This window comes from Miniopterus natalensis, chromosome 10 (genome assembly GCF_054644295.1).
Source record: "Miniopterus natalensis isolate mMinNat1 chromosome 10, mMinNat1.hap1, whole genome shotgun sequence".
In the NCBI taxonomy this organism is placed as follows: domain Eukaryota; kingdom Metazoa; phylum Chordata; class Mammalia; order Chiroptera; family Miniopteridae; genus Miniopterus; species Miniopterus natalensis.
Genome location: NC_142090.1, coordinates 70,539,016 through 70,553,293, shown reverse-complemented (window position 1 = coordinate 70,553,293; position 14,278 = coordinate 70,539,016). Strand labels below are relative to the sequence as shown.

Here is a 14,278-nt window from a genome sequence, read left to right as displayed (position 1 = left end):
TGTATGCTTTTATTTCTCTTGGGTAAAAACCTAAGGGTGAATGACTAGATCATATGGGAAGTATATGCTTAAATTTTTAAGAAACTGCCAAATTATTTTCCAAAGTAGTCATCCCACTTTACATTCCAACAAGCAGAGACTAAGAGTTCCAGTTTCTCCATATACTCGCCAAAACTTAGGACGGTCTGTCTTTTTAATTCATTCATTCTGATAGGTATGGAGTAGTATCTGTGGTTTAAATGTGTATTTCCCTATTGACTAATAATATTGACCTCTTTTCATGTGCTTATTGTCATAAATTTACTTTCTTAAAGTTGTAGAATTCGCTCAGCTTTTTATTGGATGGCTTGTTTTCTTATAATTGAGTTTTGAAAGTATTTTTAGAATACATTTTAAATACGTTTTCTGTGTATTCAGATAGGGAATTAGCAAATAGTGTCTCCTAGTCTGTGTTTTGCCTTTTATTTCTCTTGGCAGTGTCTTCCAAAGATCAAGTTTTAATTTTGATAACATCCAATTTATCAATTTGGTATTTTTATGGATCATGCTTTAACAGTCACATCTGAGAAATCTTTGCAAAACTCAGGATCACGAAAGTGTTCTCTTATGTTTTTTATAAAAGCCTTATAGGTTTTACACCTAGCCTCAGATTCATTTTGAGGAGCATTTGATTTTACCTCCATATACATAAAATAAAATTTACTGATGTGGGGTCATTGAAGAAATGCATGGTGGCTAGGTAGGTGGCCAAAGTTACGACGACAGGTTGTATGATACAGAAGAGTTTTGAGGGCTGTTTGAAAATCCTATTGCCCAAGGCGTTTTTCAGATATTTTGTCTATTTTCCCTTTGTTTCACACAGCAGAGTAAATGCAGTCCCTATTGCTCCACCTTCCCCCAAAGTGGAAGTCCTCTATTTTTTATTTTTTCAAAAGAGCATTAACTACACAATCTCTGTATTCATTTCCTATCTGGACAACTAGGGAAAAAACATAGGATATGGTACCAGGGGTGCAGATAATGTCCCACATCAGAAGGTGTAGAGAGTAACTGTGGCCTACCCCAGGGATTTAAAGGGTCCTAGCATGTCTAGAACAAAGAGAAAAGGTGAGAGAGGACTCCAGAAAGGTTGACAGATGTCATATTACTGAAGACCTTGCAAGTCTATCATGGATTTCTAATTCCATCCTAAGAATGATGGAAGTAACTGAGAGAATGCACACAGAATAGTTGTGATTAGATTTGCAATTTTTTTTTTTAAAAAAATGTATTCCTCACCCGAGGATATTTTTTCCATTTTTTTTCAGAGAGAGTGGAAGGGAGAGAGAGGGAGAGAGAGAGAGAGAGAGAGAGAGAGAGAGAGAGAGAGAGAGAAACATTGATGTGAGAGAGACACATCAACTGGCTGCCTTCGTCTCTTATGTGCCTGACCCAGGACCGAGGCCGGGGACTGTGGCTGCAACCGAGGTACCTGCCCTTGGCCGGAATCGAACCCAAGACCCTTCAGTCTGAGGGCCGACACTCCAACCACTGAGAAAAACTGTTTAGAATTGATTTATAATGTTAAAAGAATCACTTTTAGCTGCAGAGTGAAAAAATGCATTACAATGGAGTAAGGTATTCAGAGACAATTTAGTAAATGCGAAACATTTTGGGCAAATGCATGACATAAGGTAAGTGAGGATGAGGGGTTTAGGGTGTACTGTGATCAAAGGCAAATAATCAGGAAGGAGAAAATATATTCCTGACATGGTTAAGAGAGAGCATGTGAGGTTTAATGTAAGTTAGAAGAGAGAGGAAGCTCGGGGTCTGTAATGGTACTCAAAGGATTTCATATTATATGAATGACAACATTATATATTGAGCAAATTGAAGGTTTTGTGTGGAAGAATGTCAGAGAAGTGCTTTAGGCTGATAATAAAATGGTCCCTGGATTAAATGAGATGAAGATGAGTCTCAAGGACATTTGGAAATAATTGCAGATATTGAATCAAAGCAATACAGAATTGTGGTAGATTTATGAAAATGGGAATTGAAATCAGAACAGAAATCTCTATCTAGTCTTAAAGCCTCACAATTTATTCACAGTCACTCATTAAACCAACTCATTTCTCAATTCTGCCGTATTTGTCTCTTATAAACCTAAAATATTGTTTAGCCCTCAAAAGGTTTTATATATTTTAAGTAGACTTATCATAGCATTTTGTAATATTTCCTCTATTATGTAAATAATTTCTGACTGTATTCACATTATTTCAACCCATATAATTTTGATTGTTTAGCATCTTAAGTATTAAAATATATTCCTCTATTAATTTATATTCTAACCTGTTTAAGCATTTAATAGGTTAATGGCAATAAAACGATTAATAGTGAACTCAAACAAATTAACATCTTCACGATCATCATTATTAATGAAGTCAAAATGATAATAGAGTAATGCATGTGCATGTCCCCTTTCCCTTTATGGAAAGTATTCTTAGGAAACTGAGCTCTGTGACAAAGAAAATATATTCTGCATCCTACACTTTGAGATTGGTTTTGATGATCTGATTCACAACTTGCATTATATAAACCACTACTGATTTGTCTCCCTCAGTCTAAATTGTCATTACTCTTTTCAAAACCAAAAAGCTCCAGCATATCAATGAAATGAAAGCTCAGGTTCAACAAAATGATCAGTACCATAGACTTAAAATTCATCAATGACAATTCAGTAACTGGATAGGTAAGTATACATCCTTCAACACAGTGAGTGTGTGTGTGTGTGTGTGTGTGTGTGTGGTGATGATGATGATGATGATGACCCTAGAATCCATTAAGAAATGACACACCATGCCTAAGAACTGTTGGAAGGCATTTAGGTGATCACCTGATACACAACATACAAGATTAATCTGAGCACTAAGTATACTTGGCAATATAAGGGTGGTAAGAAAACCCTCAGCATCAGTTGTGGTAATCAGTCCTCTATGCACCAGATTTCCATCACTTCCAAGAGAAATAAAGTGGATGAAAAGGATTTTCCTTTTCAGTGTATGTGATACTTTAATCACTGAAAGCTCATGAAGAAATCTTTGGTGAAATATATTTAAAAGCCTATTTCCTTTTTGTAGTACAAAATTTATCTAACTTGACTTTAGCTACGATGACCAAATTTTTATTTTTACAACTTACGTAAAACAAAGTTTCACAGGCTAAGAGCTCAACACAGATGTTCTAGTTTTTGTGTTCTTATTGGCTCTAAATGTATCTCATCTTTCTTCTTGTTGGAAGTAATGACTGAATAGGAATGTAACTTTGATTAAACCACATACCATGAGGTCAGAAAGAAAGCAAAGTCTAAGTGAGACATCAGTATTTAGGCAATATGGCTTTCCTAATCCACAAATTTCAACCGTACCTGCATATTGGAGTCAAGTGAGGAATTCCATTTAAACGCTGAGTTAGTTTTTCTGGAATATTATTCCACTATCAATAGTTAGTTTTCAATTCACAGGTAATTCTTACACGCCGCCAAGATTGAGAATCAGCGTTAGATTTAATCCATGAACCAAAATCTTGAGGACATACATAACAATTTCCTTGATAGGGCAAACCCTGTCTGCCACCAGATATTCTGACTGCATGACCCTAGGATGGGTCCAAGAATCTGCCTTTTAGCTAGCAGTTCATCCTGAGATAGGCGGTCTATGGATCAAATGAGAATCACTGTCCTAAATTCAAAACCAAGCTCTGTATTATTCCAGTCTGTGTTTAAGGCCTGTCTAAAGTGCACACCTCCAGTTTCGGAGGCAAAAGAGACCCAGAGTGTGAGACAGGAAAGTGAACTCAGAGGACAGGTTGACATGTGAGGGCTCCAGTAATGAAGAGAAGTGAGAAGAAGACACCCAGGTAAGCAGAAGTTCCATGGGTGCAGGCTCTGCCAACAAAATATCCTCAACGCTGCACCAGAACTTCTCCTCCACAGGAATGAAATAAGAGGAAGACTAGAGAGTGGCCTTGTGCTCTTCCTAAAAGCCAGTGTCTGGACTAAGACATGCTAAGAGAAATATGCAGTCTGGAAGGACGCAGATCATAGATGAAGAGCAGGGACAGATAAGACAATGAGCACCTGCACGGTGTCTAACATACAGTAAGTGCTCATAACACACAGTAGGTGCTCATAACACACAGTAAGTGCTCATAACACACAGTAGGTGCTCATAACACACAGTAAGTGCTCATAACACACAGCAGGTGCTCATTAACACCCTAACCTGCGGTGACCACGCCCTGACTGCCCGGGGAAGCAGGCTTCCCACACTCCACCCAGGTGTGAGTCCCCGCCTGTGTCCTTCCAGAAGGAGCAGCCACCACCCACCACCAAGAGCCAGGCCAGACTGAGCCTCCTGCTGCGCTGTCCCAGGAAACAGAGCTGGGCCTCCAGGTGCAGCTCTTGGCCTTGGGTCACGCGCACAACACAGACCTGTGCTTAGTGTCACCCTGCAAGTTTGAGCACCGCAAGGCCCTGCCCTTTGCACCAGCACCTGAGTCCAGGTGCCCCAACGACAGCAGCGCCAGGTCCCAGGAGCAGGCAGGGAATGCCACACGGGGTGCCGAGGAGCCGTGCCCATGTGAGTCAGCAAGTCCCTGCCCAACCTGTGTAGCCCCCCGCCGGCCGCCCACAGCACAAGGGCTGGGCCGGACACTCGAGGGCTGAAGGGCCTTTGCCGCGACCCACTGATGACCTCAAGTTCCCCACGGCCCCGCTGCCCACCCAGCCCAGCATCTGCGCGGCGGACCCTGAGAGGCTGTCCCCCACTCCCCAAGCAGATGGAGCTATCAAGGCCTCAGGCATGCACGGACACCCCAAACCCCCTCAACCCCAGCACTGCAGCCCCAAGACCACTCTGATGACCACTGCCCGAGCCAAGGGGTTGGCGCATGGGGACCCAGCCAGTGGGCCACTCAGCGGCTCAGAGTGAGCCCAGTAACAAAAAAACCGGACGCCCCTGTCCTCAGTCCTTAAGACAGCCACTGGCAGCCCACACGGGTCAGCGGGCAGCCAGCCTGGTCTGTGGGTGGCCCACCCTGCGCCCCACCTCCCTGGACCTGGCCTACCTGCCCACCGGAGCAGCGCCGTCTGCGTGGCCAAGGAGCGCGGCCACCGCAGCTGCTGCCGTCAGCCACCAAGCCCGGTGCACAGGGGCGGGCATGCGCGGGCCCACTGGCCGCAGCAGGCACCTGTGGGGCCGTCGCCTCCAGGTGGCCCTGGTTAATTCAATAGCACGGCACCCATCAGCCTCCAGGTGGCCCTGGTTAATTCAATAGCAGGGCACCCATCAGCCTCCAGGTGGCCCTGGTTAATTCAATAGCAGGGCACCCATCAGCCTCCAGGTGGCCCTGGTTAATTCAATAGCAGGGCACCCATCAGCCTCCAGGTGGCCCTGGTTAATTCAATAGCACGGCACCCATCAGCCTCCAGGTGGCCCTGGTTAATTCAATAGCACGGCACCCATCAGCCTCCAGGTGGCCCTGGTTAATTCAATAGCACAGCACCCATCAGCCTCCAGGTGGCCCTGGTTAATTCAATAGCAGGGCACCCACCATAAGAGAGCCCGGGGAAGGGAGAGCGCTGCGAGGGCCAGCGAGCAAAAGCCTGTAGCAGGAAGAGGCGAGCGGAAGGAGAAAGGAGCAAGGAGAAAAGAAACTGCGGACCCCTAGAAAAGTCTCCCCCCGGGGCTCACTCCATTATAATACTGATTGTTTGGGATGTTTCTTCTCAGAGGAGGGAAAGCAAATTGACAATATCTAACATTATGGCGCTGCTTTCAATGCTCTTTATTTTATTCATTCCAAAGACAGCACTGAATTGCTCACACTTGCCCAAGCCTGATACCCAAACAAAGGTCAAAGTCGCCAGGCTGTGAGCTAGAGTGTGAACAAAACAAGTCTCGCAAGTCTCGTTTTACCTATAAAGTACAGATAAATTGTCAGAGACTTTAAAAACCTTTTGACCACTTTTTTTTCTCTAGAATCTTAAAAATTTTAGAATCTAATCGTCTCTGCTATGGCCAATGTGATTACCATATTATCACTCTACCTTGTCACGAACTGGAAGAAACTGACCAGATGCTTCCTTGGAGTGGATTCTGACTGAAGATGGCCAATCGGGAGATAATGGCCCCAAGGGCCACTTCGAACTGGCCAAGGGGAAAAAGAGCAGATCAGATGCACGGTACATAATAAGTGGTCGCAGTCGCAGAGACTAAGCGTTGAAGCCTGGCGGGAGGGCTCCACTGAGACTGCATCCACGTGTGGGGTAAAACGTGAGGAGCCTTGAGAATAGTTCTATTGATCCGGCCACTGGTGGGTGTGGCAACTTACTTTAAACGTTCGTTAACAGTATGCGGGTGGGTCACTGTAGCTCTAAAAGACAGAGTTAGGATAGTCTCAAATTTGGATCTGAGAACTCCATGAAATCCTGAGGCAATATGTTGAAAGAGGTCTTGGAAGAAGGTAAAGAAAGCCTGTACCGAACAAACCACTTTGCCAAATGAGATGGCTATGACGTTAATGCCACTTCAGTGGGATGAGAAGAGATTTGTTTTAAAAATTGGAATTTTCTGTAGGCATAGAGCAACCCTTGAGAGAGTGCTCTGGAGGGTCATCATCTTTCAGGACCCACAGAGATAATGACAGTAACGGCTTGCACTGTGATGATGGTTTCCTCCATCCATGGTACTAACCAATATGGAGATTCTGTAATCCTCAAATGATAGCTGTAAGAAGCCACAAAGAGGCTAAAGACCGTGGCAGGATAACCAGGAAACCCTGCCCAAGGAAGATGGGTGAGTCAAGAAGCCGGAAAGTGGTTAGGGAGCCCTTCACTTCAAAGTTGTTAGCTCTGATACAGCTGGCATTTTTAAGCTTAAGTAAATCACTTAAATTTAGAAGAGATAATATAGGACAGAAATAAATCTAAATGGTACCCTTGGTATCCTTACGTAAAGAAAGTTGTTTAATGAAAATACCTAGGGAACCCAACACAGTATTCTTCATCGTAGAAAAAAGTGATAAAAAGCTTCCAAACAAAACGCAAATAGCATTGAAGGTGGAAATTTCATAGAAACACTTTCAAAATTATTAAGGAAGTATTGTGTTAGACTCTGTTAGTGCTGCTATCAGACAGGTTAAGGCGTGAGTTAGTGGAAGCATTGTAATGTAGTAACCACATCTCTGGGCTCTCACCTATGTTTGAATCCTGATGTGAGCATTTACACATTTGTGAACACAACCATTTTGGGACTCATTTGGAAAAGGGGGAAATGAATCTTCTGCATCAGTTGTGGTATTAAGTGAAATAATAAATGCATAGCACTTAACACATAAGTATTCGATATCATTTTTGTTATCACTATATTATTATTACTATACCAGTCTTGAAGGAGTCCACATCTAATAAGAAGGGAGATAATTATGCTTAATTCAGATTACAAGTTTAAAAATCTACTTATTTCATGACTATAACTTGGGAGATACTGTTCAAGGCACTGGGGATTCAGTTGAGAATCAAAAAGATGAAATCTTGCCCCCATGGAGTAGGTCAGTTTGGGTCCTCCAGGAAGCAGATGCTGAGACCCAGTTAGGAGTGAACGAGGCTAGTGTGTGTGTGTTGGGGGGGGTGGGTCATGTCTATGAAAGATAGAGTGGGGAAGCAGAACTGGGCTAGAAAGCTTTCGGGCTGTGATCAGACATGACACCTGCAAAAGGAAACCAGTGAAGAAACAAAACTGGGCAGAGAGAATTAGACAGTGAAGCAGATGTGGCAATGTCTCAGCCAACAGAATGGGGAGTCACAGTGCACAGGGAGACATCTACTAACTGCACTCCTCAAGCTCAGTGCATCCTTTCTAGAAGGGAGAGATGAGCAGTACACATCCTTCGATGCCACAGTTCACTCTTTGTGCCACGTGGATTCAACTCTCCATGCAAGTGTTGAGTGGTGACTACCCCAGGATGCAATGATGGTCTCTTCTTGAGCAGAAATTTGGAAGAGGGAGATTAGTAGAACCAACTATAGACCCATCACTGCAGTTCTTCTTGTGATTGCAACTGGCACTCCTTGCCTTCCTTTCCCACTCTCCATTCTAAATTCCTGCCTCCCTCAGCTGTTATCTAGGCTGGTCTTGGAGGTTTATCTAATGATGTAACTCAAGCCCTCTTTCCAAAATTCTTAGTCTTGTAACCATATGCTCCTCACTCATAATTAGGCAAGGGTGTGCCAAGAGGTGCCAGAGTGGATCACAACCCTGCCCCATACTACCACTGACCTCATCTCTCAGTCTTCTTCCTTCCCCCAGCTCTTTCTGTCTAGTGGCCTCTGTGATGTTCTTACAGGATTCCAGGTGTCCTTCCACCTTACCTTCTCTGAAATGTCCGTTCTCTCTGCTTGGACACTCTCACTTGATAAGCAATTAACTGCCTCCCTACTACCTTCAAGTATTTATTCAAATATCACCTTCCAATCAGACATTTACATGATAACCCTATTAAAAACAGCAACCTGCACCCAACTTTCAGCATTCGTGTTCCCACTTATACTAAGCAAGTTTTTTCCGTAGCACTGACCTCCCTCAACACGATAATTTTTTGTGTTTCCTGTCTTGTTCATTGATGTATATCAAACTCCTAAATCAGTGCCACAAGGATCAGGCTCATCATAGGCATTCAATAAAAATTTGTTGAAAAAATTGTATGTTTTTTTTAATTTAGTGTAAAATAAATTTAATGTGCAATAATATAGCAGGTTATAATTTGTATCTATTGATGAAAGTACTAAATTCATGTGTAATATTAATTTTAATGTATTTGATTCAATTTTCTTATTTAGTTGTAGTGTCTTTGAATATATTAGGCCGAACCAAATTAAATGACTCAATTTTTTTTAGGTTAAAAATAGTTTGATTTTTGGAAGTTACATGTTTCAACTTAATACTAACATTTCACAAATGAAGAGTATGATGACAAAGACTTTTGAAAAAAACATTAAATTACAAAATCACACATATAATGTTAAACTCCAAATATACAAAGAACTTATGGATTTCAGGATGACTGTCAAGCCTACTATAATATTTATTTCAAAGGAAAGTCACTATTAAAATATAGTATAGGAAATGAGGGGGATAAAGGAAATTATTTGGGGGTAATAGTTTATAACATCCTGGGGGATACTTTTCCTTCACATGGTTCTAATTTTCCACATTTTTCAAAAAGAAGTGAATAATTTGGAGAGGGTTCAAACAACAACGAATGTAAGAACTAATATAATTGAAAATTTGGAAAATAGATTTGTTCTCAGGCTAACTTTCATATTAAGAGGGAAAACATTTCATATAAATAGGAAAACCATCAAGTAAAAAAACCTTAATAACTGATTTTAAGCAGTTTTTATAAATGATACTTCAAAATAGATATACAGTCGCGTATCTGTTTAGTCTTTTCTGCCAGCAGAAAACACACCACTGTAAGGAGGAAAACTGTTATCCACTGGAAGTGCAGCCTTTCTCACATATTAATCTGTATTTGAGAGGTACAGCTCTACTCCATTAGATCACTTCAAGTCCCCGATTCCTGCTGCTCTGCCCCCCCCCCCCCCCCCAGGGCAGCAGTCAGCCAACTGCAGCCTGGGGACCACCTTCTTTTGTAAATAAAATTCCATTGGAACTCCGCTACACTCACTCGTTTACTTATTGCTTATGGCTCTTTTCATAGCCCAGCGGTCGCGTTGACTGGCTGTGACAGAGATCGTATAGTCTGCAAAACCTAAAATATGTACTGGTCCCTTACCGAAAGTGTTTATCCAACCCTTGCACAGAGTGATGCCCTTGTGTGCACGGTCAGGGCTACTCCCCACCAAAGTACCCACGTTGCGGGCTGTGGGGAGAGGGCAGAAGACCACGTGGGAGGCAGATGCTCTCATCTTCGACGGACCGACTTGAACTTGTACATTTCACTTCTCATTTACCCACTGGTGTGAACGCGGTGGGCCAGCAACGCGCCCGCTGAAGCGGGTGGGTGGGCCTGTGGCCAAGAGCACAGACGGTAAGTGCCCACTCTAGGGCAACGAGCAGTTGCCGCCACAACTATCTACGTGGTGTAGGTGGGAGCGAGGGTGGAAAGGACAAGCCTCTCGAAGCAGCTGCTTGCTTTTCTGAATGCATGAATTTTGACAATGAGAAGCACTTCACAAAGGGGAAGCCTGCTCCGTCCAGAACTCTGCCTCCTCTTACTTACTCCTAGATACATGTAATTCACCCAGAGCCCGGTTACCCTGATATTTTTTTAATTGTTGAAAGTATTACAGATGTCCCTCTTCCCCCCCCCCCCCCCCCACTGAATCCCTCCAGCAGACATCCACCCCCCAGGCCTTCTCCACACTATTGTCTGTGTCCATAGGTCACGTATATATGCATCTAAGTTCTCTGATTAGCCTCTCTCCCCCTCCCCCACCCACCCCCTCCCCCCTGAAATCCGTCCTACTGCTCCACAGTTCTATGTCTCTGTGTCTATTTTGTTCATCAGTTTATTTTGCTCATTAGATTTCACGTATGAGTGAGATCATGAACAGAACATTTGTCATCAGGGAAATGCAGGTCATAACCACACTGCACACCTTCAGAATGGCTTGAAAATGCTAACTTTTGACAAGGACGGAAGCAGCTCGGATTCTAATAAATCTCTGGAGAAACACTTAACAACTAAAAGTCAATTCTAAAATTTGTCCAAATGTGTGATAACACATAAAGCTATACAAGCGTTAGTAACAAAGCATGCTACTATGTGTCAAAACAAAAAATTAATCTCCCCGTTTTCTTATTCGTTAGCCACTGTTGAAATCCCAATTAGTTTTTCTTTTTCAGCCTTCTCTTTGAAAGGAGTTTCATAAGAACCAAATAGGTAATCCTAATCAAAGATCTCCTTCCCATTAACATCCTCGGGCACGTGACTTTCACAACAAACGCTGGAGAATGAAGTTAGCAAACACAAGCAAGGAAAAAGAAAATCAATTAAAGGACAAAAGAGCAAGGTGAGCTCAGGCACAAGTGAGTTTTAAAAAAAAAAAGAAGAAGAAGGGAAAAGAAGAATTCTAGATGGTACAGCTTTAATGGCATCTGGGAGTATACATTGGAAATCTGGGAAGAAGGAATTGAGCGTACCTGTTAGAAATAGGCGGTTTCTGGGAGCTGTCCAATGTACCAGCTGGACCATCCCAGTCACAACTTACCTCCTTACCAGGAATGAATGCACATGGTGATTCTAGTCCGTCTTGAACCAAGCCATCTATTTGCTAAACTTTTCTTTTTAGGGGGTCTATTACTTCTAAAGGGAAAAATGAATGCTCCTTTGTTAAAATATGAGAGATAATATAAAATCAGTAAAATTTCATTTTCATTATACCAAGCTTACATTTCCTTTTTCATCTTAAAAAAAAAAAAAATGATCTAAGGATAACCAAACATCTCCCATAAATAGAATGAATGAAGTATAATTTCTGCTCTTATGTCCTGTGGGGCGGTGCAGAGCAGTGAGGAAAATAAACCAGGTGGAAGCGTCAGGGTTTTTCTTGTTCGCAAACGCCGATCAAGCCATTTAAAATTCGAGAGACAGCTTCTCAACGGAGGGTGAGCTGGTGGACCCACGGGTTTTCCAAAGGGCAGATCACGTTTTTGAGAGGAGATTGAGGCTGTTTGGTTTGGGGGCGGGGAGGGTGTGCTCTGCCCCCCACGCTGGGATTATACACGAGAGCAAGCTCTGAGAAAATACGCGGAGCCCCCCCCCCCCTTTCGTTTTATTACCCTCATAACTTCTGCCCTCGAAGGAAAATCCTCTCCTTTACATGAGTCGAAGATAAGGGTAGGGAAAGGAAAGTCAAGTGTCTGAATTGTTAGGCTGCTCGTGACAAAACGGACTTTAGAAGGCAGGGTTTGTGACTCGGCAGGAGAGATGTTTACGATGCCCTGGAAGGAGAAAGCCGGTTCCAACAGCGACTGTGGGGAATGCGCTCCGGGCCCCCCGACCGTGCTTACTTAAGCTAATGGAAGGTCTTGCCTTTCAGTAGCCGCTGCACCGGGATACCAGACAAACAGCCCCCCGCGACCCCTAGCAGGCAGGGCCCCTCTTCGGGACCTCATTAAAAGCACATGCGCTTGTTTCGCGCTGGTTGGCGGCCTCGGAGGGCGAGATTCAGGGCTCCGCTCGGAAGCCAAGGAGAAGCCAGGGCGGTGGAAAACATCCTCGCTTTGAAAAGCCAAATCTAAATTAAAGAACTACATGAGAGAAGGAGTCTGAAGAATATTAGTTGGCCGCGGGGTGAGGAGAGACCCGAAAAGCACAGCAGGTAAGAGCCGGGGGCAGCTGCCAAGAAGGAACTGTCCCAGGTGGCGCGGCGCAATGGATACAGTATCGGAGCTGGAGGCCCGTCTCCAGGAGCCCTCGGGGCGTGGTCGAGCTCGTCTCCTTCCACCAGTTTCGCCAGGAGGGACGTCGTCTTAGCCTTCCCCGTCGGTGCGACTAATCCTGTTATCAGCTGGGTTATAAATATCAGCGTCCCCCTGGCCCTTCGCGGATGCTGTCGCATCAGATCCAGGGCTGCTAGGACGCGGATCACCTGTCCCGCCTCTCCCTGCGAGAAACCGATGAGACACTGGACCAAGAGGACTCGATGGCGGTCTATCCGGAGAGCTGCGTGGACGCCACCGTGCTGGACTTCGTCGCAGACCTGTCCCTCGCCTCCCCGGGGCACCCTCTCCTCTGCGACTTCGCTCCCGGGCTCCCCTTTGGGGACCGAGGCCTCGCGCTGCAGGAGGGAAGACCCAGGAGTCTGGCGTGCTTTGGCGAGGATCCCGAAGAAGAGGGGGGTGAAGTCGACGAGGGGGAGGAGGGGGAAGAGGGGCCGGGAAGAGGCGCCTCCCTGCTGGGCCGCCCCAAGAGGAAAAGGGTGATCACCTACGCCCAGCGCCAGGCGGCCAACGTCCGCGAGAGGAAGCGCATGTTCAACCTCAACGAGGCTTTCGACCGGCTGCGCAGGAAGGTGCCCACTTTTGCCTACGAGAAAAGGCTGTCTCGGATCGAGACCCTCCGCCTGGCCATCGTCTACATCTCCTTCATGACCGAGCTCTTGGACAGCTGCAAGAAAAAGGAAACCTGCTGAGCCCGTGCGCGAGGGCGCGTCGGCCGCCTCCCGCCTGCGCGCCTGCGAGTTTAGGGCGTTTGGGGTCCCGGCGGCGGGAAGGCCTGGAGGGACGCTCCGAGGCAGGACGTCGGACCTCCTGGGGCTCGGTTCGGATTGTAAAACGCCCAGAGCCCGCGCCAAGTTACCACGTTCGCGGTCGCGCTCCGTGGCGCGTTGCGCGGGGGCGGGCGCGGCGCCGGGGGACCGTGAGGGCGCGCGGGCCAGGCCGTCGAGGCGCGAGGCCGTCGAGGCGCGCGCGGAAGCAGTTTCCGCCGCCCCGTGGGTGGGGAGCTAATCGTCTCCGCAAACGGCAGGCTTCGGGACCTTCTGGAGAGTCCAATCTCTCCTCGCTTTTTTTTTTTTTAAACAGACCCATTTGAACCCCAAGAGTCTCCCGCGCCACCCCGGGCAGGCGCTCCGCTCCGGCCTGCGCCCTTAGGGAGGTCGGGGGGCGGGCACCCGGGAGGGGGGCTGGGTACCGGTCTCGGGACAGGCCGGGGGGCTCCGTCTCGGGTCAGGTCGTTCAGGCTCGCAGAGGGACGCGAGGGCGCAGCCGCGGAAGGAAGGGGCGCGGGGAGGCCCCGAGGCCTCGCCCCCTTCTCTCCTCCTCGCGCCCCCGCGCCCTCTTTCTACGCGCAGAATCAGCAGCCAGGTCGGAGTCCCTCGCGGAGCGCGACGCTGGAGCTCGGAGGTGGGGTGGGGGCGGCTCAGGCCCGGGCCCGGGGGGCGCTGCGGGGCCGGCGCGGCCCCGTCTCCCGGCGGGGGAAGGCGGGGTCCGCCCGGGCGCGGCGTGGCCCGAGCGCGCACTTTCAAAGCAGGGAACCGAGCTCCCAACTAGCTGCCCCGAAGCCGCGCAGCGCAGAGGGGCCGCCTCCTGGTCGGACCCGCGGCCGTGCCCAGCCCTTCCTCCTGCGCGACCTGCTAACCCCGAGCCCGGGGCCCTCAGACAGGAGCGGGCGGGCGAGCCCACCTCCCGGTAAGCTCAGCACCCTGGAGGGCAGGGCCCCGCTTAACAGCACTTTCCTTTGCGCTCCCCGCCCCTCCCATCGCGCATGCGTG

General features: G+C 46.7%; 1 protein-coding gene and 1 long non-coding RNA gene across 2 annotated transcripts in view; one reads left to right on the top strand and one right to left on the bottom strand.

Annotated features, from left to right (window-relative positions):
• The window catches only part of LOC148092288 (uncharacterized), a 28,263-nt gene extending 16,168 nt beyond the window's left edge, over window positions 1–12,095 (bottom strand). Inside the window, exon 1 of the long non-coding RNA XR_015715185.1 lies at window positions 11,273–12,095. This is a non-coding gene — a long non-coding RNA (uncharacterized LOC148092288). The remainder of the gene's footprint in view (window positions 1–11,272) is intronic.
• Window positions 12,096–12,662: 567 nt separating this feature from the next.
• On the top strand, window positions 12,663–13,402 carry FERD3L (Fer3 like bHLH transcription factor). The gene has a single exon (XM_016217030.2). The coding sequence runs from the start codon at window positions 12,710–12,712 to the stop codon at window positions 13,196–13,198; it is 489 nt and encodes a 162-aa protein (XP_016072516.1). The 5' UTR covers window positions 12,663–12,709; the 3' UTR covers window positions 13,199–13,402.
• The last annotated feature ends 876 nt before the right edge of the window (window positions 13,403–14,278 follow it).

Coding starts and splice junctions, on each gene's coding strand:
- FERD3L (XM_016217030.2), top strand. CDS start 12,710: ATGGCGGTCTATCCGGAGAGCTGCGTGGACGCCACCGTGCTGGACTTC.